The sequence below is a fragment of the Nomascus leucogenys genome, chromosome 9 (assembly GCF_006542625.1).
Source record: "Nomascus leucogenys isolate Asia chromosome 9, Asia_NLE_v1, whole genome shotgun sequence".
Lineage (NCBI taxonomy): Eukaryota > Metazoa > Chordata > Mammalia > Primates > Hylobatidae > Nomascus > Nomascus leucogenys.
In genome coordinates, this window is record NC_044389.1 from 101,077,280 (window position 1) to 101,101,015 (window position 23,736).

Below are 23,736 nucleotides of genomic sequence, written 5' to 3' on the forward strand. Positions count from 1 at the left end.
AGGGAAAGTAAACAATGGCCTGGATCTTGGAGATAGTGCCCGGACAGGCTGGCTACAGTGCATCAAGGTCTGAGTAATTATTAGAGTGTAAAGCATAATATATTCCTACAATTAACAGATGACAAGGGTAGCATAAGATGACAGTGCAGCAGATAACGGGGACCTGGGGATCCTCTGTGTTTTTCTGAAGACATTGATTAATGTCACTGCTTGTCCCTTGTGAGGAGCCAGGCAGGAGAACACTGCTTTTCTGCAGGTGTGTTGAGAAACGGAAACCCCAGGGCGAGACGGGGTGAGGCCACATCCAGACAGGGATGCAGAGCAGGCTTGAATTCAGGCTCCTCAGTGCCCCAGGTGTTACTCACAGGCATTCCCCCCAGAGGATCTAAATCACTTTTCCAGGCCAAAGCTGGAAATCCTGAAATCTCCCTGACCCAAAAGAAACACTCATCATCTCACTGTTGTGGTTGAAATCGCCGCTCGTATTTATTGGAAAAGCAGAACAGGATGCACCTGCAGGGGTGCAGCTTCCGTGGTTCTCCAAGCACGGGCTGTACATCACCCTTAGGCTGACCATTCCCTTGCGGGGGAGCAAAACTGCTTTGAGGAAATGTCCCCAGGAGGAATAAACTAGAAGACGCACCTGCTATTTCACCATGCTATGGAGAATACAGCTAATGAAGTGGTGGCAGAAGCTTGGCCATGTGAGTGCCCCAGGGTAAAAGTCTCCCTTCTGTCCAGTCCAGAGCAGAGACTTCTCCCCCTTGGACAGAAGCCTGCCACCAAGACTCAAGTGACATAAGAGTCATCTCCCCAGACTGGCTGTCAGAGCAAGAAGCACCCAGCTTTCCTAAAGGCAGAAGAGTGGAAATCTGACAGTGCCTGCCATTTCCAGTGCAGAGGACAGCATCACCAGGCCCTGCAGTGTCTGGGTGGTTTCTGGGGGGCAGATCCTGATGAGGGGCCAGGAGGCCTTTATTGGTGGAACAGCAGGGAAGGGCCCTTGTTGGACTGAAAGGCCATGATCAGAAGGCAACCCAGAAAAGGCCACTCAGTTGACTTCTTAATCACACAGCTGGGACCTGCTCAAATGTGCCTGAGCAATAAGTATAGTGAATACTTTCATTTTTACTTATAGTAGTGTCTTAAAAGTTTTATTTCCAGAAAGGTGAAGTGCTTTGGTGGTGTAAGGAACTGACGTAAGGACAAATGCACTGATGTACACATATTCCTATCGGAACAAACAAGGCTTGTTGCGGGGAAAGCATTTGCATAAAGAAGAAGAGATTGGAATGGCTGGAACGAGCCCTTTGGGAGCCTGGCTGGGAGTGAGGTCAGGTCACGTGATCCCAGTAGGTTAGGAGGTGTCTTTGCAGAAGTTCACAGCGTCTTGGAGCACCTCACTTTGAATTCAGAGACATTAGAAACAATTACTGAGCAAACAAGAAGTTAGATTATAGCAGTGGCTGAGAGATTGCTCAGGTTCTCTCAATTTGGGAAGCAGTTTGATGACCCATGGCAGGCCGATCAAGGCAGTTGCCCCCTGTGTTAATGCGACCCATAGGTATCATCTTCAACTCTTTGTAGCTAGTGTTGGAAATCAGGTATAATTTATCTTGTTTAATTACCTGCTGCCCTGCTCCTAATTCCCTCCCCTGTGATGAGCTTATTAAGTCTTCACCTGCCTCAGCTGAAAGGAAAATGCTGGCTGGATAGGGAGGCCCTGCACGTGTTGATTTTCAGGTATCTTGGATGCAAAGCCACCATCCCCTTCCAAAGATGTGGACAGTGAGGTGCCAGCAGGTTCCAGCACTAGCCTCAGCTCACTCATCAGGACTAACGGTTGTCCTGGACTGGGTAGCTGGGAACCACCCTGATTTTCTTCTGAAATAAAAGCTAAGCACGTTGATGTCTTTTACACTAGAGATTCTAAAATGTTCTCTCCCCAGTCAGGGCTCTTTCTGGGCCGCTCTGCAGGTGAGCACTCAGCCCTCAGGGATCCCGCTGCCTCTGGACTGCCAGGCACTGTGTCTGGGGTCAGGCCAGGAAGGGGCAGCGCGTAGGGTCTGACGTTGAGGCCAGCACCCAAGGGGAAAGCAAGCCTTGCATTTTATCCGTTTAGACTCTACCAAATGCGTGATTAAAAACAAAAACTCCTACAACCCTTGAAATAGCTGCATGTACAAAACCTCACTCATTCTCAATTACCGCCAGGATTGGCCCTGCACACCCGGCAGCCCCCAGGCCCGTTACCCCCGCAGGTAGGGGGCGCGCACGGGCCCCCGGGCGTTGATGTGCGGCAGCGCGCCCGCCGCCAGCTTCTCGCTGAGTTTCTGGTTCGCCAGCTCCAGGTGGCGACCCTTCTTACGCGCCTGCCGCAAGGACCTCTTGACCTTCTTCACACGCTCCCGGAGCTGCCGGTTGCGCTTCTCCAGGGTGGCCACTTTCTGCTGCAGTTTCTTGACGTGGTCCTCCTCCTCGAACAGGGCCTTCTGCACCGAGGAGCACATGAGCTGGAGGCAGAGACAGCGTGCAAGGAGAGGAGGTGAGTCCCAGAAACTGCGCTGCGGGCAGGGGAGTCCCAGAAGTTTCCCCGAGTGCTGACAGCAACACAGATCCCGATTCCCCACCCCAGGATGGAGATAAACCCCGGGATGTCCTTGACAGTGACATTCCCTGCCCTCCACCCTGTGAATCCCGCCCTGGCCTCAAATATAGAGCCCCCATTTTGCTTTCCATACTTGACTTCCTTGGAAGAGGTTGTTTTCAAATGATATTCTGAATATTTGTCATGCGTAGCAAAAAGGAAAGAGCCCTGCTTTGGTAGACGACCAAAACCAGAACTGCACACAGAAGGTGGACAGTTCTGGGGACGGCGGGGGGGGGGGGGGGCGGGGGGGGGCGGGGGGGAGTCAGGTGACCTAATTAACAAAGGCTGAGCCACTTACTCCCTTCAGCTGGGCTGGCCAGCACACAGAAGGTGGATAGTTCACAGCAAAGAAAATGTCAATATCTCTTAAACGCATGAAAAGATGCTTAGCCCCACTCAAAATAAGATAAATGAAAGCCACAGTGAATTACTATTTTTCACATATTAGACTGGCAAAATTTCAGAGTCAGGATTTGGGAGAACAGGTGCTATCATACTGTGAGTAGAGTGTTGACGTCTATAAAGACCAATTTGGCTCCGTCAAAATAACTGCATATACCCTTTGATCTAGTAATTCTGGGACTGTCTCATATAAATACTCTCATATGTGCAAGCTGGCACATGTGCAAACATTATGGCATTATTATATTAAAAGACTGGGAACAAAAAATACCCATCAAGAGAGGTCTGGTTCCATAAATTATAGTAAATCTACACAATGCAAAGGTTTGCCGTTTTTAAAGGAACAAGACAGCTCCGTGTGAATGGTGGTGTAGCAGTGTCTACGTGGTGTCCAAACTGAAAAGCTGTGCAGAACAGTGTGTATAGGGTGATATCAAGGGTGCGAAATACGGCACCCATCTGTGTCTGTTTAAATACGCATACACTATCTCTGGGAGCATATGCAAGAAATGGGTAAGGGTGGCCATATCCGGGGAGCAGAGAGGACAGGAGGAAGAAGATTCATTTTCACTTTTGTAGTTCTTGAACTTTGTATTTCATAGGTTTGGCTGTGTTCCCACCCAAATCTCATCTTGAATTGTAGCTCTTATAATCTCCATGTGTCATGGGAGGGACCCAGTGGGAAGTAATGAAATCACGAAGGTGGGTTTTTCCTGTGCTGTTCTCGTGATAGTGAATAAGTCTCATGAGATCGGATGGTTTTAGAAAGGGCAGTTCCCCGGAATGCTCTATTGCCTGCCATCACGTCAGACATGACTTTGAGCTTATTCACCTCCACCATGATTGTGAGACCTCCCCAGGCATGTGGGACTGTGAGTCCATGAAACCTTTCCTTTATAAGTTACCCAGTCTCAGGTATGTCTTTATTAGCAGTGGGAGAACGGATTAATACAGTAATAAGGCTGGCATTTCCTTTATATGTGTGTGAGCACATATATAAAAAGAGGTATTCTCATCTCCAGTCTTTCTCCTTCCTCTCATTTTACCTCATCAGAAGCTACATTCCCAAAGAAAGACTTGAGCCTCAACTTTCCTCTGCTTAGAAATCTCCATTGAGCCAGGCCGGATACAGTGGCTCATGCCTGTAATCCCAGCACTTTAGGAGGCTGAGGTGGGTGGATCACAAGGTCAGGAGATCGAGACCATCCTGGCTAACACGGTGAAACTCCATCTCTACTAAAAATACACACACACACAAAAAAAAAAAAAAAAAAAAAGCCGGGGATGGTGGTGGGTGCCTGTAGTCCCAGCTACTCGGGAGGCTGAGGCAGGAGAATGGTGTGAACCCGGGAGGCAGAGCTTGCAGTGAGCCGAGATCGCGCCACTGCACTCCAGCCTGGGTGACAGAGCGAGACTCCGTCTCAAAAAAAAAAAAAAAAAAAATCTCCATCGAGCCCCACTATCTACACTGCAGTGTGGCGGTGATGGGTGAAGAGCTCAGACCCTGAGGCCAGGCTGCTTTGGTTTCCAGTCCTGCCTCTTCTGCTGACGAGTGACCTGAGACCTGGGGCAAGCTTCCTAGGCTCAGAGTAGTGGACTGTGGTCTGCATTAGCCAGAACCCACTTAGTACTAAAGGATTGATTTCTCCAGCTTCTTGGAGTGCTGCAGACCGATAGCCCTAAGCTGAGTCTCTCTCCGGAAACTGACCCTGACCTAAGAGAGCTGCCCAAGGTCACGCCCCCTTCTTTGCAGCACCTGTATCCAAGGACTGGTTGACACTAGGGTATGAAGACCAAGGCCCCTCATCCCAACTTGGAAGATCTCTGAAGGGCGGTCCCCACTGCTGGGTGTCCTGGGGTAGGCTACAGCCTTCGTTGAGACTGGATCACAGGCCAGTGTCTGCCTCTGCCTGTTCTTGCTCTTTTCCTCCCAAGGTATTAATCCCAGGAGCATTCTTGAAAATACCACCTGTACCTCTTTTACATTTTTTTTTCTTTTTCTTTTTTTTTTTTTTTTTTTTTTTGAGACAGAGTCTTGCTGTGTGGCCAGGCTGGAGTGCAGTGGCGCCATCTTGGCTCACTGCAATCCTCCACCTCACGGGTTCAAGTGATTCTCCTGCCTCAGCCTCCCGAGTAGTAGCTGGGACTACAGGCATGAGCCACCAAGCCCGGCTCGTTTTTTTGTATTTTTGCTAGAGACAGGGTTTCACCATGTTGGCCAGGATGGTCTCGATTTCCTGACCTCGTGTTCTGCCTGCCTCGGCCTCCCAAAGTGCTGGGATTACAGGCGTGAGCCACTGCACCCGGCCCACCTGCACCTCTTATTCCAAAGTCTACGTCTCAGGGACTCTGGCCACTCCCAATGGGATGATCATGGTTGTTGGGAGGATTTCATGAGTTTTACTTGAAAAATGTTTAGAACCATGCCCTGGTGCACAGTAAACGTTCACTAACTGTTAGCCGTGATTATAGGATAGAGTCAAATCTCCTAAAGCCTTTAACTTTTGTGATTGGACCCAGCCAACATCTCCAGTTTTAGTGTTCTTCCTTCTGTTCCCCCATTTTATACCCAAGGCACACTGGGTCCCACCCAGCTCTTCCTCCAACACACCAGCACTTTCTCATCCCAGAGGCTCCACCTTCCACCTGGAGCGCTGTTCTCCCCAGCTCTGCCTGGCCATCTTGGAAGCCCTCTGTGGTCCCCTTTAATGATGCTTTCCACCGGGTCTCCCTGTGTATGTAATGTGTCCCCCTCTCCAGTCTCCATGGCATGCTGTAGCTATTCACACCACACGCCAAGTACCTGGTGGCACTAGGAGAATGTGACTCAAGGGCCTTGACATTCACAAGTCACAAGCTCCTGAAGGCCTGGTTGCCATTGGTTTTTGCATCCTTGCTGCCCTGGCCATTTTAGGCCTACAGTTAAGAAAAAAGAGCCAAGTGGAATGTTCCAATAATACCTGTCATTTAATGAGAAACTCTGGGCTCCCAGGGAAGCCACTGTTACAGGGGAGACCATATGTGCAACACTGCCCTCTTCTGGCCAAAATGAGACCCCCCTCAAAAAGATGAGAAGGTGGGCCTGAGAAATTCCTGGGAGAACTGACAGTATTTCTATTGTTTTGTGGATAGATATTAGCTATGGAACTTAAGGTCTAATATGGCCAAGTACCAGGCTGACCACTGTATACTGGCACTCCCTCATTAAGTCATGAGTTTTCTACAAGTTATGGTAGATTCTCCAACCAAGAACAAGACAAAAAAGTCCAAAGTCCATGACAACAAGAGGATTGGGGTTTTGGAAGGCTGCTTGCTCAAATTTTCAAAGAGCAAAACCCAATAGTGGCTGGAACATAACATCAAAGAGGAGTTGAAGGCAGTCTCGATGACGGTGTTCAGAAGCTGCGTTTAAAAATCGTGAAAAATAGAGGAGGATGCTGGGACTTAAGTGATCACGTATTAAGAGTTCTAAGACACAACGCTCTTAATAGTCAGCTCTCAACTATGGAAGCAGCTGTTCTCCAGGGGAGCAAGAGGATGAATTTCACCTCCAGCAAGACTTAGAGCCCAAAGGGAGACCTTGACCCAGGCAGTAAAAACCAAGATGGAACAGAGGGACGCCTTGAAGTGCATCTGTGTGTGTATCTGGAGGGGGAGGATCATTGAGATGGGAATGATAAATTCCCAAGCAAAGGTGAATGTGAAAAGAGTGGGTGGGATGAGGGGAGTTCCTTGGTGAACATGTCATTCTTTGGTCCTCGTGGCCTCTAATATGGGTAGGGTTTGAGTAGGAGCAAAAGACATCAAAGGACTCTAGTAATGTATCCGACGTGACCAACATAGCACAGCCATGACCCAGGACTGCTTAGCAGGCAGGTCTGTATCTCTGCAGCAAAGTGGGCCATGCCTCTGAGTAGGGGGAGCCTGTGTCGTGTGAATTGAGGCTAACGCCATAAAATAACCAAGCCACTGCTGATGGAGCCGATGGAGCCAGTGGAGCCCTCTGGCATCCCAACTATCACCTCAAAAGAAAATCCTGTATTTAAGAAAGCAAGAATTTCTAGAAGAGAGCTGTGCTTTCCAAAATGTGTGTTTCTTTAAGAAACGCTGCTTTCTTTGGAATGCTTTCCAAATGAAATCCATCTCCTTTTAAAACTGCTTTAAAAAGAAAAAAAGGTCCAGATATGCTATTTGCTCATTTTGCTTTGTGGTCTTTTTTGGTAAACTGAGAAGAGCAGGGAAAGGCCAGGCCAAGCTGAAACAGGTACTGCCATATTTTCTTTGAAGAGGAACCAAAGAGAATGTCCTACAGGGCATCCCCGAAGCAACAGACTCCTCACAGGCAGGCCCCGCTCAGGGCTGCAGCACTCAGCACCTCCCAGGTTCTTGGGTACCTCTGGCATTCGCCTGCCCAGAGCTTTTCTCTGGAAGTTTCCATGTGGCCAACAGGAGGCCTGCCTAAGGGCAGATGGGAAGATTGCCCTGGGAGCCTGCTCTTTTATTTTCAAAAATACAAAAGTTAGGCTGGGATATCCATCCTTCCTTATCTGTCTAAAATAACACTTTTTAAAACTATCAAAGCACACAGTGATTGTAGAAAAACAGTTTTTAAAAATATGGGACCAACAAAAGGAAAATCAAAATCATCAATGATTCTATGGTACAGAGATAATCACTGTGGACATTGTAACATATTTCTTCCTAGTATTGTTTCTACGGGTATAAATAGATAACGGTTTCAAAGAAAACTGGAGTCCTGCTGTTACTCGATTTTCTGTTCTAATTTTTTTCCCCTTTTCATTTTATCATGACTGTTTTCCAGTCATCGGTCTGTACACTTCCCATGAGTATTTCATGGGAGCTGGAGGAGGGAGCATCTGGTGGTTCCACCCGGCCACAAGGACTAACTCACTAGGCAAGACTGGCTCACTAGGCCGGGCATGGTGGCTCTTGCCTGTAATCGCAGCACTTTGCGAGGCTGAGGTGGGAGGACTGCTTGAGCCTAGGAGTTTGAGACCAGCCTGGGAAACATAGGGAGACCCCATCTCTAAAAAATAAAAATAAAAAATAGCCTGGCATAGTGATGCACATCTGTGGTCCCAGCTACTTGGGAGGCTGAAGCTAGAGGATCACTTGAGGCTGGGAGGTAGAGGCTGCTGTGAGCCATGATTGCACCACTACAATCCAGCCTAAGTTAGAGAAAAAAACCCAGTCTTGAAAAAAAAGACTGGCTCAGGCTCACTAGTTATTAATCCTCCTCTATCCTTAGGACCACAGGCCAATAGGGAGGGATGGCAAGATGGGTGCTTATGCATCCATGAGACTGAGTGGCCTTAATGTGGCCTTTTTTGGTCACCTGTCTCCAGTGATGGGACAAATCCGTGGAGAGCTCTTCACCCGGAGCCTCCACCTGAAGTCTTCCTAAAAGTTTTCTGGGTTCCCAGGGAAGCTCAGGTGTGAGAAAGTTTCACAACCAACATCTTGAGCAGTTAAGGAAGTATATCCATGATACAATCTAGAGCCACCTCCGTCATTTCCGAACCGTTTTGGCTTCCATATGTTCATTCATTCTGGCAAGAAGCATTTATTGTGCGCCTGGCACTGTATGGTGCAGAAAGTCTTCCCCAGTTATTCTGCAATATAGCAAGTTTGTATCAAGCTAAACAAAAAGACAGTATGTTTTTAAAAAAAAACTATCTCATGGCACCAGACATGCCAAAGAGTCACCGAGAGGATACTTGCCTTTCACAGCTGCTTTTAATTTAAATAACCACCTATAAAGACAAGACAAAGTGTACTTTCTGAAATGTAAAAATGTAAGGGAAGAACAGTCCAAAAGCAACAACACAGACAAATAGCTTGCTTTTTTAACACTGTTCCTGTTCTCGGGATTCAAAAATGAGAAGGAAGAAAAAAGAAAACCTAGAGCAGTGATCAGGAAACGATGGCCTATGGGCCACATCTGGCCCCCTGCCTGTTTTTGTGAATAAAGTTTTATTAGAACACGGCTATACTCATCAGTTTATGTTTTGTTTGTGGCAGCTGTTGTGCTACAATGGCAGAGTTGAGTAGCTGCAACAGCTGATTCCAGGAAACCTAAAATCTGGCCCTTTGCAAGGAAAAGATGCTGAATCTTAACCTCAAAAGGGGCTCAAGGCAAACAGAGGTGGGAATTGGATGGGTTTGGAGGGCAGCTGGTCTACAGGCAAAAAATGGATGAAGGGCAAAGGGTTTGAAAAAAACACCTGGTGCTAGAGACTCCCAAGAACCTCACTGGCCACATCTCACCCCTTTCCCACCACTTTCAGACATTGTTTTGTGATGATGGCTTTGGCTGCCAGGTCATGGTTCAAGGTCTCCATGATCCTTGTCAAAGCTCCCATCGACTTCATGTCAATGTACTGCAGCCAATTTCAAACCTCCAGGTGGAAATTAACAAACCAGCTCTTCCCAACACAACTGACCAACTGTTTCTAAAATGCATCCCTTGACATTGGACAGATGAGCCTAGAGCCTGCCCCTGTGCCCTGCTTGGGAACATCAACTCTCAGTATAGAGAAGGGTCTGCAGGGGATTGCTCTGGTCCCACAGTTGGTTGGTTAATTCTGAAAAGTGGCGCTGTGTTTTCTGGCCCAGTAGAGGGCAGAGGCCAAGATTCCTTCATTATCCACATGATTCAGGCACTCTGGGGAGCTTGATGGGAAGCCCATGGGCCTTCACCCACATCCTCCACAGTGCCTTTTGGCGTTTTCCATAAACAGGTTGGAAACGCAGCTTTGTTCTCCCATTCTTTAATAAGCCTTTAGAGACAGAGTTCTATGAGGAGGTGGGCAGAGAGCCACGTCCACGTAGAACGGTTTCCTGAATGACTCGACAGGACCACACTGGAGGATGCCCAGAGCTGCTGAAAAAACTCCCAAAGCTGGGAAGTGACAGCAGGGAAGTTCTTCCGAGGACTGTCTGGAGGGACAACCTGAGATGCCTATGACTGCATGTGGCTTGGCAGCTCGTTCTCTGCTCCACCCAAAGTCAAAAGAGCTGCTTCCCTGGTGCCAGGAGCCCAAACAAAGGGAACGCTCATGCCCAGGCTGTGGTGGGAGGGGAGGCAAATGAAGAGGAGGGTGGAGATGGAGTCAGGGGAGAGGTTGGGGCAGGAGTTTTCTTTCCATGAGGCAGCACCCGGCCTGGCTGGGCAGGGCCACAGCAGTGTCTCCTGCGTCCGCTTCCTGATGCTGCCGGGGGAGGAGAGAGCCAGGCAGTGTGGGTAGGAAGGGGTTTTGGAGTCAAGCAGCTCTGGGACTGAATTCTGGCTTAAAGGATTCCACACTCCACGTACCCAGATACCTGTTAGAGTCCACGGGTCAGGGAGCCCACTCAGCCCCACCATCAGGCATTGGGGTCTCACTTAAGTCAACGAACCTGTCTTGGCTCAGTCTCCTCGTGTATACAATGGGCCTAATAATGCCTTTTCCCTAGAACTGCTCTGAAGATGAAATCAGATGATAAGCGTAAAGCATCTGACGTAGCACCTGGTTTAGGGTGAAGGACACACGAAGCTTTTGTGATTGCTGTTCGCCTGAGCTTGACCTTTGCTGCTGGAACTCCTCCTCCCTCAGCATACTAGGTCCTCTTGAGTGTCTACGATTTTCTGCATCTAATTCTTTCCACTAAATCTCTGCTCACACCTTAACCAAATGATGACATTCTGCTTCTTCTCCAAGTCTTGGTTCAAGAGTCACCTCCTCTGTGATGCCTTCCTGGTTCCTCCTGAAGTCTTCCTATAAGGAAGAGCCCTGTCATCTTTTCCTGGTTCCATTGTCAAGTTTATCGCGTGGGGCTCTAAGGGTGTTGGCTAGCCTCACTCTCTCCCAGCTGAGTCCCTTGAACACAAGGGCTCCATCTTTTCATTCTTGCATCCAGCACTTAGCGTGCAGTAAGCACTTAATAAGTGGATGAAGGGATGCAGGTTGAAATAGAAGCAAGTCATTTTCAGTGACTCGAAAACGGACAACCGGTAAAGAAGCTGGAGCTACCTTTTAATGCTGGGGCTGGATTCACCATCTCCCCTGTGAAGCCCCATTTCCCAGGAATAAAGTTAGTTTTGCCGGGTGCAGTGGCTCACGCCTGTAATCCCAGCACTTTGGGAGGCTGAGGTGAGAGGATCACTTGAGGTCAGGAGTTTGAGACCAGCCTGGCCAACGTGGCAAAACCCCATCTCTACTAAAAATACAAAAATTAGCCAAGTGTGGTGATGGGCACCTGTACTCCCAGCTACTCGGGAGGCTGAGGCAGGAGAATCGCTTGACCCAGGAGGAGGAGTTTTCAGTGAGCCGAGATTGTGCCACTGCACTCCAGCCTGGGTGACAGAGCAAGACTCTGTCTCAAAGAAAAAGAAAAAAGAAGACAGTTAGTTTTGACCATTTGTTCTGGTAAGATCTGGGAGCTGGATTTAAGGAGCCCTGAACTTGGTGCCTTTTCCTTACTTTCCTTTTCTCCCTGCCCCCACCTGCCCGCCCCCTGCCGACTGGGTTATTTTGTACATCCCCATACCAAGTCCCTTAAGAATTGCAGGACGTGACGCAGATGAGAAAAAATCCATTCTAGAGAGGAGATGCTAGATGATGGAAAACCTGGGTAAGTGCTGGAGAAGGGATCACATTTCAGAAGCTGGGGCCAGGGCCAGCCCTGCTGACAGTTGGAGTGCAGTAGCAGCTGGATGTGGGAAGCAGGGGGACAAGATCTTAACTGGCCAGGGGTTAAGTCCTGTTGATGGCCCATGATTAAAATCAGGAAACACTGAGCTGTCTTGGGTGAATTGCCTGCCATCAGAGGAAAGGGGAGTTTGTTAGCTAAGTTCTACTACAGAGATCATAAAGCCACGTCTTCGGATAAATCTACTACAAAGGTTTCCCAAAATGGAGTCTCCAGGACACTCGTCTCATGAGATGTTTACGTGGGGACCAAAAGGGTGGTTCTGGTTAAAAAAGGTTCAGAAATGCTGCATATTATGGCTTCCTCTGTGATGTAACACTTAGTATTAGCTGTGCACAGTGGTCCTACATTAAACCTCTCTAACTTTGTTTTACCCCAAATCTCACTGGCCTCTGGTGGAGATCTCCAACATGCAGCAACAATAGACTACAAGGGTGAGTGTCAAGGCTGCTCAGTTACGAGCAGTCAGTCTCCTGTGTTTCTGCCAGGGAGTTTTGCAAACATTTTATCTAGTCTGTGATACAAAGAAACCTGGGAAACACTAGGTCATGGAATACTGATTTCAACTCTAAATCCTTTTTCTACAACTACCAAGGGGTAGAATGGTGCTGAAATCACAGATTCTTGGCTAAGAACTGTGATTTTTCTTTTTTTTTTTTTTGTTGAGACGGAGTTTCACTCTGTTGCCTATGCTGGAGTGCAGTGGCGTGATCTCGGCTCCCAGGTTCAAGCAATTCTCCTGCCTCAGCCTCCCAAGTAGCTCGAACTACAAGTGCATGCCACCATGCCCGGCTACTTTTTGTATTTTTAGCAGAGACGGGGTTTCACTGTGTTGGCCAGGCTGGTCTCAAACTCCTGACCTGGTGATCAGTCTGCCTTGGCCTCCCAAAGTGCTGGGATTACAGGTGTGAGCCACCACGCCCAGCCAGAACTGTGATTTCTTAATGCTGACCACTGTCCATGGTGAGTGCAGAGAAGGTGTCCAGGTGAAGTGGGAAGGAAGATGTTCTACTTTTATTTTTAGGATCCCAGGATCCCAGAAAATCCACATCACAGTGAATGGGGCTCTGGTCTAGATGCAAGGCTCCATCTACCTGGTGTCCTTGGACACTCACGGTCCTGTGAGTTACAGCATCTGAAAGACATCTTCCAACCTTGGATGCCTCTGTTTGTTTGGTCAAAGCCTCCTTGGGCACCTCAGTCCTTAGCCAGTCACGGCCGGTTAATTCTCTCCCTTGAAAACAGCAGGAGGGCTATAAGAGCACTACAGCCTGGCTGATGCAGGCATTCCCTTGGGAAGGAAGAGTGCCGTTCATGGTCACTGACCATCGGCCCTCAGATGTGTGTGTGCTCAGCCTCCGTGGCATCCCAGACTGCAGGGGAGGAAGGGCAAAAGGACCTGATGATGTTATCTTCTCCCCACCATGCCTAGCAGTTGACAGGTGGCTGCCAGTGGGGTTCCCGGGGGCCATGCTTATTCCTGCCCCCACCATGGAGTGTGGATGTGCCAACCCTGGCTGAGTGAGGTGCATTGAGCCCCCCCATCAGCTCTTTAAGCTCCATGTCTTGGGTCATTGCTGTTGCCCAAGGGAAGAATAGGTCATTGGTCCAGTCAAAGCTTACCCCTTGCTCTGTGGACCCCTGTGCTTAGTCCCAGGAGGGCTCTGAAGTCAGGCTCTCCCTTCCGGTGTCAGGGCAAAGCAATGAGGCTGTGGAGAGTGGAAGGCTGAACCATGGACTAACGGTGCAGGGTACCAGGTCCCCCAGGGAGGGGGATCCTAGACGGGCACTGACCCAGAGCCAAAGCTGTCCTGCTCCCTCCCCACTGGTGCTATCTACCTGACCCATCTCTAATCTGATGCTGGTTTCCATGGGGTACTTTTCAGGGTCTAGGGTATTGGGTAATCAGGGGCCAGTCTGCAGCTCTTCAACTGAAAAAGGCAGTGAAAGGCCAGGCTCCACCTTCCTCCCGAGGGCTGGGGTGTGTGCCTGTATCCTCAGTACTGGCTGAAAACCCCAAGGGCTCCTGGCCATCCGCCCTCCCGGGGAATTCAATGGGAATTTATGAGCTGTGATCATCTTCATGTTTACTTCTCAGAGACTGATGACTTGTCCACACAGCCACATCCAGGGCCTGCTTCAGCTAAGAGTCTGTTTATTTGGGAGAATTTATCAAATCCAGACACAGGCTTTTTTCTGCTACTGAACCAAGACAGGTGGCCCTGGAGTTGAGAATAGCCCTAGAGCTGACTCTCCTTGGATTGGAAAGAGCCGTGGGTGCGATTTAGCAAGACCTTGCTTCAGATGTGGTTGTGCGGCTTGCTGGCTACGTAGCTGTTGTCCTTTTTAAAGCAGAGATACTGATAATGAGAAAAAGCATCGTGTATTTGGTATGCCTTAAAGCCATTCAATGTCGAATGCAGCTGCTGCTACATATTGCCAGACTCAGTCAATAACCATATGTCCCCAAATAAATTCTCAGTTAATATTTTATTTGGTAAAAATATTACTGGAAAACCTATAAACAACAGATGACAAGCACAATGATACGTGTTTCTGCCAATTCAAGGATTGTCCTTCCTGGCTTGGTATCTGGCACAAGTCCTTGCAAACGTGCAAGTTTCAATAACTAGTCAGAGCAAAAAAAAAAAAAAAAATTTTTTTTTTTTTTTTTTTTTTTTTGATACAGAGTCTTGCTCCGTTGCCCAGGCTAGAATATAGTGGCGCAATCTTGGCTCACTGTAACCTCCACCTACCGAGTTCAAGCGATTCTCCTGCCTCAGCCTCCTGAGTAGCTGGGACTACAGGCACCCTAATTTTTGTATTTTTAGTAGAGGCAGGGTTTCACCATGTTGGCCAAGCTGGTCTCAAACTCCTGACCTCCAATGATCCACCCACCTTGGCCTCCCAAAGTGCTGGGATTATGGGTGTGAGCCACAGAGCCCGGCCAAGGGCAAAATTTATATGTGGAAGGCAGTATATTACAGAATCCTCCCCAGTGGATAGTTGCGGCCAGCCCCTGTGAAATGAATATTATCTGTGAGAATTTTAAATATGTCTGAATTACTGTTCCATTCTATAAATGACCACAGTTATTCTTAACGACCTCTTCAACAGTTCGCTGTTCCATCTTTCTGGAAGGCCATTCCATGACTCTGCAAGGCAGGTTCATTCTCATCCTGTTTCCTGTTGTCACCTCTGCAGATGTGTTCCCTTGTCACCCCATAAGTCACCTCTCCTAATGAGGCTGTTTCATCACCGTGCTTCTCTTCAGTGCCTTATAACATTGTTGGATTTCCTTATTAATGGCTAATTTGTTCTTTCTTCCACTAGACTAAAAAACGGGGACTCTATCTCTCGTTTTTACTGCCATAGCCCTAGTGCCTAATACTGTGCCTGACACACAGTAAGTCCTCAACAGAGTCACTGCTGAATGAAATAACACATTCTAAAGCTAATATATGCTAATTTTTTTTGAAAATTATAAACTAATGAGAAATGGGAAAAAGTAACCTATAATCTCACCACTCAAAGGCAACTCGCATTTCTATTTTACTGGCATGATTCTTAAACCTGGTTATAAACACTATATTTAACATTTTAAAAATATTTAAATTGACAAAATTTATATTGAACATGTACAACATGATCTGAAATATGTGTACACTGAAATGGCTAATTAACAATGTATTACCTCACATACCATTTTTTTGTAGTGAGAACACTTAAAATCTACTTTTAACAGTTTTCAAATATACATTGTATTGTTATTAACTGTAGCCACCAAGATGTCCATTAGATCTCCTGAAGTTATTCCCTGTAACTGAAATATTGTACCCTTTGACCAGCATCTTCCAATATCTCCTTCCAAGTCTCTGGTAACCACTATTCTACTTTTTGGTTCTTTTAGCTCATTTTTTTTTTAGATTCTACATTTAAATATTAATAAGATCATGCAGTACTGGTGCTTGGCTTATTTCACTTAATATCCTCCAGTTTCATCCATTTTGTCACAAATGACGGTATATCCTTTTTTAAGGGTGCATAGTATTCCATTGAGTATATACACATTATGTTCTTTATCGATTCATGCATTGACACTTCAGTTCGATTCCCTATTGACAGACACTTTAGTTTGATTCCCTATCTCGACTATTGTAAGTAATGCTTCAGTGAGCATGCGAGTGTAGCTATCTCTTCGACATAGTGACTTTGGATGTATACCCAGTAGTGGGAATGCTGGATCATACAGTAGCTCTGTTCTTAATTTTTTAAGAAAGCTCCATACAGTTTTCCATAATTACTAATTTACATTCCCACCAAGTGCACAAGGGTTCCCTTTACTCCACATCCTCACCAACACTTATCTTTTGTGTTTTTGATAATAGCCCTTCTAACGGGTGTGAGATGATATCTCATATTCATTTTAATTTGCATGTCCCTGATTAGTGATGTTGAACATTTCTAAATATGCCTGTTGACCATTTGTATGTCGTCTTTCTAGAGGTCTATTTAGGTCCTTTGCCCATTTTTTAAATCAGGTTGTTGGCTTTCTTGCTGTTGGGTGTTTGGTTTCTTTTGGTTGTTAACCCCTTATCAGATGTGTGGTGTGTAAATATTTTCTTCCATTTTGTAGGTTGTTTTTTCACTCTGTTGATCGTTTCCTCTGCTGGACAGGAGCTTTTCACTTTGATGTGTTCCCATTTGCATCTTTTCCCTTTGGTTGCTTATACTTTTGTGGCCATACCCAAAAAATGATTGCCCAGACCAATGTCATGGAGCTCTGCCCTGTGTTTGCTTCTGGTAGGTTTACAGTTTCAGGTCTACAATTAAGTCTTTAAACATTGAGTTGATTTTTGTATATGGTGTGAGATGAGGGCCTAATTTCATTCTCTGCACGTGGATACTCAGTTTTTCCAGCACCGTTTACTGAAGAGACTGTCCTCTCCCCGTTGCATGTCTTGGCATCTCTGTTGAAAATCCATTGACCATACACATGGATTTATTTCTTGGCGCTCTATTCCGTTTGATTGGTAGATTTCTATTTTTAGGCCAGTGCCATCCTGCTTTGATTACTATTGCTGTGTAGTATATTTTGAAATCAGGTAGTACAATGCTTCTTTTTTTCCCCTCAAGATTGCTTGACTAAGGTCTTTTGTGGCTCCTTATGAATTTTATGATTCTATTTCTGTGAAAAATTCCATTGAGATTTTGATGGGGATTGCATTGAATCTGTAGATCACTCTGGTAGTATAGACACTTTAACAATATTCTTCTAATCTATGAGCATAGGATTTCTTCCCATTTATTTGTATCTTCAGTTTTTTCCATCAATGTCTTATAGTTTTCAGTGTACAGTGGTTCACCATTTTGGTTAAGTTCATTCCTAAGTATGTTATTATTTTGTAACTATTGTAAATAGGATTTTTAAAATTTCTTTTCCAGATAGTTCATTGTTAGTGCATAGAAATACTACTAATTTTTGTGTGTTGATTTTGTATCCTCAGACTTTACTGAATTTGTTTATTAGCTCTAATAGTTTTGGGTGGACTCTCTGGGTTCTTTTTGGGTGTAAGATCATGCCATTGCAAACAGGGACAATTTGACTTCTTCCTTTCCAATTTGGATGCCCTTTCTTCCTTTCTCTTGCCTAGCTGCTCTGGATAGGACTTCCAGTACTATGTTGAATAGAAGTGGTAAGAGTGAACATCTTTATCTTATTCCTGATCTTAGAAGAAAAGCTTTCAACTATTTACCATGGAGTATGATGTTAGCTGTGGGTCTGTGGGTTTGTCTTACGTGGCCTTTATTGTGTTGAGACACATTCCTTCTATACCTAATTTGTTGAAAGTTTTTTATCATTAAAGGAAGGTGAATTTTGTCAAATGGTTTTTCTGCATCTATTGAAATAATCATAAGGTTTTTGTCCTTCATTCCATTAATATGATGTATCTCATTTATAGATTAGTGTATGTTGAACCATGCTTATATCCCTGCAAATAAATGTCATTTGATCATGGCAAATGATCCTTTTAATGTGCTGTTGGATTCAGTTTAGTAGTATTTTCTTGAGAATTTTTGCATCTACGTTCATCAGAGATTTTTGGCTTGCAACAGGCTTCTTTTTATAGTGTTTTTTTTCTGCTTTTAGTATCAGAGTGATGCCATGTACGGTGAGTTTGGAAGTATTCCCTCCTGTTCAATTTTTTGGAAGAATTTGAGAAGAATCAGTATACTTCTTTAAATGTTTGGTAGAATTTAGTAGCAAAGCCATCAGATCCTGGGATTTTCTTTGATGAGAGACTTTTTACTGCCAATTCAATCTTCTTACTCATTACTGTTCTGTTCAAATTTTCTGTTTATTCATGATTTAATCATGGTAGGTTGTATGTGTCTAGGAATTTATCAATTTCTTGTAAGTTATCTAATTTGTTGGCGTATGATTGTCTGTGGTAGTCTTTTTTAGTCATTTGTATTTCTGTGGTATCAGTGTAATTTCTCCTCTTTCATTTCTGATTTTATCTTTTTTTTTTCTTTTGAGACAGAGTCTTGCTCTGTCGCCCAGGCTGAAGTGCAGTGGCGTGTCCTTGGCTCACTGCAACCTCCGCCTCCTGGGTCAAGCGATTCTTCTGCCTCAGCCTCCCAAGCAGCTGGGACTACAGGCATACACCACCATGCCTGGCTAATTTTTTGTATTTTGTAGAGCCGGGGTTTTGCCATCTTGACCAGGCTGGTTTCAATCTTCTGGCCTCAAGTGATCCACCCACCTCGCCCTCCCAAAGTGCGGGGATTACAGGTGTGGGTGAGCCACAACGCCTGGCCTGAGTTGTCTTTTTTCACTTAGTCTAGCTAAAGGTTTGTCAGTTTTGTCTTTTCAAAAAACCAACTCTTTACATTGTTGATCTTCTGTATTATTTTTCTACTTTCTCATTTATTATTATTTCTTTCCTTCTAACTTTGGGCTTAGTTTGTTCTTCTTTTTGTAGTTCCTTGAGGTAACACTAGGTGTTTACTTGGCAAGTTCTTTTTTGATGCAGGCATTTATTGTTATAAACTTCTCTCTTAGAACTGCTTTTGCTGCATCCCATAAGTTTTGGTATGTTGTGTTTCCATTTTCATTTGTCTCATGATACTTTAAACATTTTTAAAATTTTTTTTCTTTGACCCATTGGTGTTCAGGAACATGTCGCTTAATTTCCACATATTTGGGAATTTCCCAAAATTCTTCCTGTTATTGATTTCTGGTTTCAAATGATTGTGGTTTAAAAAGATACTCAGTAGGATTTCAGAATTTTTAATTTATTATCTATCCTGGAGAATTCTGTGTGCACCTGAGAAGAATGTGCATTCTGCTGCTGTTGGATAGAATGTTCTATATATGTCTAGTGGTCCATTCATTAAATGTCTTGTTTGGATCATTTATTTTCCTGATTGGTTCAATTGTTTTTCTGTATGTTGCAGGGTGGGGTGGGGTCACTGACCTTCCTTAAAACAATTATTTTGAATTCTTTTTCAGGTAGCTCATAAATCTCCGTATCTTTAGAGTGAGTTACTGGTGCTTTATTTTGTTCCTTTGGTGATGTCATTTTTCCATGATTGTTTTTGTGGCTGTAAGTTGGTGTTTGCACATTTGAGGAAGCAGAGATTTATTTCAGTCTTTGTTTGAGAAAGCCTTTCACCAGTAGCCTGTCCAGAGATTCTGGGCAGGCTGTCTTGTGTGGTCATGGGTGGGTTTGCTACTGGAGTCTTTGGGTAGGCTGGCCTGGTGCCTGGATCCACTACGGTGAACTTGTTAATTGGTACTGTGGAAGCCAGCCTGAAGCCTAGGTCCCGAGAAACTGACAAGGTATTGTGGTGGACCTTGACCCTGGATTTGTAGGTCTTGGCCAGGCACTGGGACAGGCCTGGAGCCTGAGTCCATGAAGGCAACCCTTGGTCTTGAGACCATGGGTGCTGACCTGGCACCAGGGTCTGCTGGGTGGACCTGGGGCAGGTATGGAGCCTGGGTACCTGGAGCCATGGGGGCTGGTCTGGAACCTAGGTTCACAGTGGGTGGTCCTGGAGCCTGGGTCCTCAAGGACAGGCCTAGCACTCGAGTGTCCTGGGACAAGCCTAAATCCCTGGTCTGCTGGAGAATAGCACTGCAGGGGCTGCCCTGGCAGTGGGCAGGCCTGGAGACTATGTCTTAAGATGCCAAGCTGGGCTAGGCGCAGTGGCTTACGCCTGAAATCCCAGCACTTTGGGAGGCCAAGGTGGGCGAATCACGAGGGCAGGCGATTGAGACCAGCCTGGCGAATGTGGTGAAACCCCATCTCTACTACAAATACAAAAATTAGCTGGGCATGGTGGCGCATGCCTGTAATCCCAGCTACTCAGGAGGCTGAGGCAGGAGAATTGCTTGAACCTGGGAGGTGGAGGTTGAGCTGAGATCGTGCCACTATACTCCAGCCTGGGGGACAGAGAGAGACTCCATCTCAAAAAAAAAAAAAAATTGCCAACCTGGGGCAGGGGTGCCAACCTGGTACAACGGTCGGCTCAAAGCCTGAAGCTATGTGTACCAACCTGAGGCAGGAGAATCGCTTGAACCCGGGAGGCAGAGATTGCAGTGAGCTGAGATCGCACCACTGCACTCCAGCCTGGGTGACAGAGAGAGACTCCATCTCAAAAAAAAAAAAAATTGCCAGCCTGGGGCCAGGGGTGCCAACCTGGTACTATGGTGGGCTCAAAGCCTGGAGCCAAGTAGACCAACCTGGCTCAGATCTGGTCTGGAACCTGAAATCTGGGGCCGTGAGGACTGGCCTAGCACAGGGCTGGCCTGGAGGCTGGGTCTGTGGCTGCTGGCTTGCTGAGTAAGGCTGCAGGGGGCCCTGTCTGGTGCTGGGGTGGACCTGAAGCCTGGAGCTATGAGAGCCATCAAAGTGCTCGAAGCAGTCCAGAGCTTGGGGCTACTCAGTTGGGCCCGGAGACCAAGTCCATTGGGCAGGTCGGGTACCAGAGCAGGCCTTTATGCCCAGTGCAAGGGTACCAGCCTGGAGTCTGGGGCTGTGAGGCCCTTGCATGGCACTGGGTTTTTCTGGGGCAGGCCCAGTGTAGGTCTGAGGCGAAGTCCAGAGCTCACTTCCCTTACCTTCCCCCAAGTAGAGAGGATCTCTCTCCATACTGTGCTGCCCGGGGTTGGGGGAGAGGTGATGTTGGAAATGTCCTTATTTATTTATTTATTTATTTATTTATTTATTTATTTATTTTTTGAGATGGAGTCTCATTCTTTTGCCCAGGCGGGACTGCAGAGGCGCTATCTCGGCTCACTGCAAGCTCCACCTCCTGGGTTCACACCATTCTCCTGCCCCAGCCTCCTGAGTAGCTGGGACTACAGGCGCCTGCCACCACGCCCAGCTAGTTTTTTTTTTTTTTTGTATTTTTTAGTAGAGACAGGGTTTCACTGTGTTAGCCAGGATGGTCTCGATCTCCTGACCTTATGATCTGCCCGCCTCGGCCTCCCAAAGTGCTGGGATTACAGGCGTGAGCCACCGCACCCAGCCAGAAATGTCCTTATTTCTATGCCACATTCAGATGCTGTAATCTCTCACCTGGTTTCCCTAGCTCTTGGGAAGGTGTTTTCATGTAGGGATAGTTGTTCAAACTGATTTTCTGCGTGGGAGATGAGTGGTGAAGAGTCCTCTTTTGTCATCTTGCTGACATCCTATTTCTTGAAACACAGTGTCTTTTAGTGTGAATTTTGCTTTCTAAAATTTACATGGTATAAAAGCATTGCAACCCGAGTTTCATTATTCTGATGGCTGTAATCATTTCAGATGACTCTTTACTTTACCATAGTCCTTTTGTTGAGTCTGTGGGCTGTTACTGAATTTTGTACTTTTCTAAAGATTTTGATGTGCCACATTTTTCTTTATCAGGATTATTTCTTTAGGATGGACACTCAAAAGTGAAATTACTAGAAGTTATGAACATTTCTTAGAAGTATGGCTTTATGTTGCCAAATTGTTTTTTAAAAATGTCATACTGACTGAAGGTTTAATTTTTGAACTTTCTGAGTTTACCTAGAATCTAGTTGGGTATATGGTATGAAGGGAGTATATAAAGCTTTTCCAAGTAGCAAATCAATTATTCTCCCATATTTTATTAAATACAGCTCCCTTCCCTACCCATCTGTATTACCTCCTTCTTTAGGATTCTTACATATGCTAAGGTCTGATCGGACCCACCTTGTCCTGTTTAGCTATGGGTTAATAAGTACTCCAATGCCATATGACTTTTGTTAAGTTAGTTTTATAATATATGATGTGATTGATAGGATATTCCTTTTTCAAAAATTTCTTGGCCAACATTTTTAAAATACAGAAGGATTCTATAAAGGTCTTAAAATATAGTATGAAACCTTTGCAGTTCCATACAAGCTTTGAATGGATCAAACACTACAAACTATATTAGACTATTGCGAAGTTATACTTGAGTTCTCTGATCAGTTTCTATGCCCATTATTTTTCCTTAAAGACACTCTTGATTCCTCCTTTAAATCCTAATCAGGGAACAAAGCCATAAAATTTTATGCTTCATTCTGGATTTAACCTATAAAGTTTGCATTTTCCCTTCTTCTCATTACCTATCTAGAAAAATATGCACAGATGTTCATAACAGGGTGATCATTGAAAAAGTAGGAATGACTTTAAGGCCCATGCATAAGAGAACAGTTAAATAAACTGCAGCCCATCTACCCTACGTAACACTATGTGCGATTAAAAAGATGGAAGGGAGAAGGCTTCCAACATACATTATTGAGTAGAAAAAAAAGACACCAAGTTGGCCGAGCACGGTGGCTCACGCCTGTAATCCCAGCACTTTGGGAGGCCGAGGCCGACGGATCATGAGGTCAGCAGATCGAGACCATCCTGGCTAACATGGTGAAACCCCGTCTCTACTAAAAAATATAAAAAATTAGCCAGGCGTGGTGGCGGGCTTCTGCAGTCCCAGCTACTAGGAAGGCTGAGGCAGGAGAATGGCATGAACCTGGGAGGCGGAGCTTGCAGTGAGCTGAGATTGTGCCACTGCACTCCAGCCTGGGTGACAGAGCAAGACTCCATCTCAAAAAAAAAAAAAGACACCAAGTTCTAGCACCATTCCTATAGTATGATACCATACAGTCTTTAAAATGCCCACATAATTATTTTTTAAGGGTCTGTGTATATGTGTGTAAAGGCTGGAGGGGTCTTTATCGTTAGAGTGAAAAGGAAGCCGTGTTTTTACTTGCAATGCTTACATTTTTACACAGATCATGTATTTGTACATGCTTTACTTGTGTAACTAGAAATGAGTACTATTGGCCAGGCAAGGTGGCTCACGTCTGTAATCCCAGCACTTTTTGGAGGCTGAGGCCGGCGGATCACTTGAGGTCAGGAGTTTGCCACCAGCCTGGCCAACATGGGGAAATCCTGTCTTTACTAAAAATACAAAAATTAGCTGGGTGTGGTGGTGTGTGCCTGTAGCCCTAGCTACTTGGGAGGCTGAGGCAAGAGAATCACTTGAACCCAGGAGGCAGGTTTGCAGTGAGCTGAGATCATGCCACTGCACTCCAGCCTGGGTGACAGAGCAGAACTATCTGAAAAAAAAGCAATGAGTACTATCTTAAGAGTAACACTCTTTGAAGGGATTATCGGCTTCTGGGCTGTATTCCTCTTGCAGTCACCTTGATGCCTTTGCGCCTTGCAGCTCCTTGCATGCTCAGCACAGACTTGTGGCCCCACAGAGTGCCCGGGGTGGGTGGGGGGTGGGCGTTAGCCTGAGATGGCACGCAGCTCCCACGGAGATGTGCTATGACTAAATCCTCGCCCTGCAGGGATCACAAAACTTGGCACTTGCCATTTTATGTAAGAAAAGCTATGCTCAGAAAAGAGAGAGGGGGTTTGACCAGAGACAGGCAGTGACTTGGAGCCTGATCATGAGGGGAATTGAGGCTT

The 23,736-nt window shown here is 46.0% G+C and overlaps 1 protein-coding gene across 1 annotated transcript in view; it reads right to left on the reverse strand.

Annotated features, from left to right (window-relative positions):
- Window positions 1-461: 461 nt before the first annotated feature.
- CCDC3 (coiled-coil domain containing 3) overlaps window positions 462-23,736 on the reverse strand; it is a 107,417-nt gene continuing 84,142 nt past the window's right edge. The window contains exon 3 of the mRNA XM_003257663.4: window positions 462-2,513. Within this exon, the coding sequence (XP_003257711.1) occupies window positions 2,250-2,513 (264 nt within the window). The 3' untranslated portion in view covers window positions 462-2,249. The remainder of the gene's footprint in view (window positions 2,514-23,736) is intronic.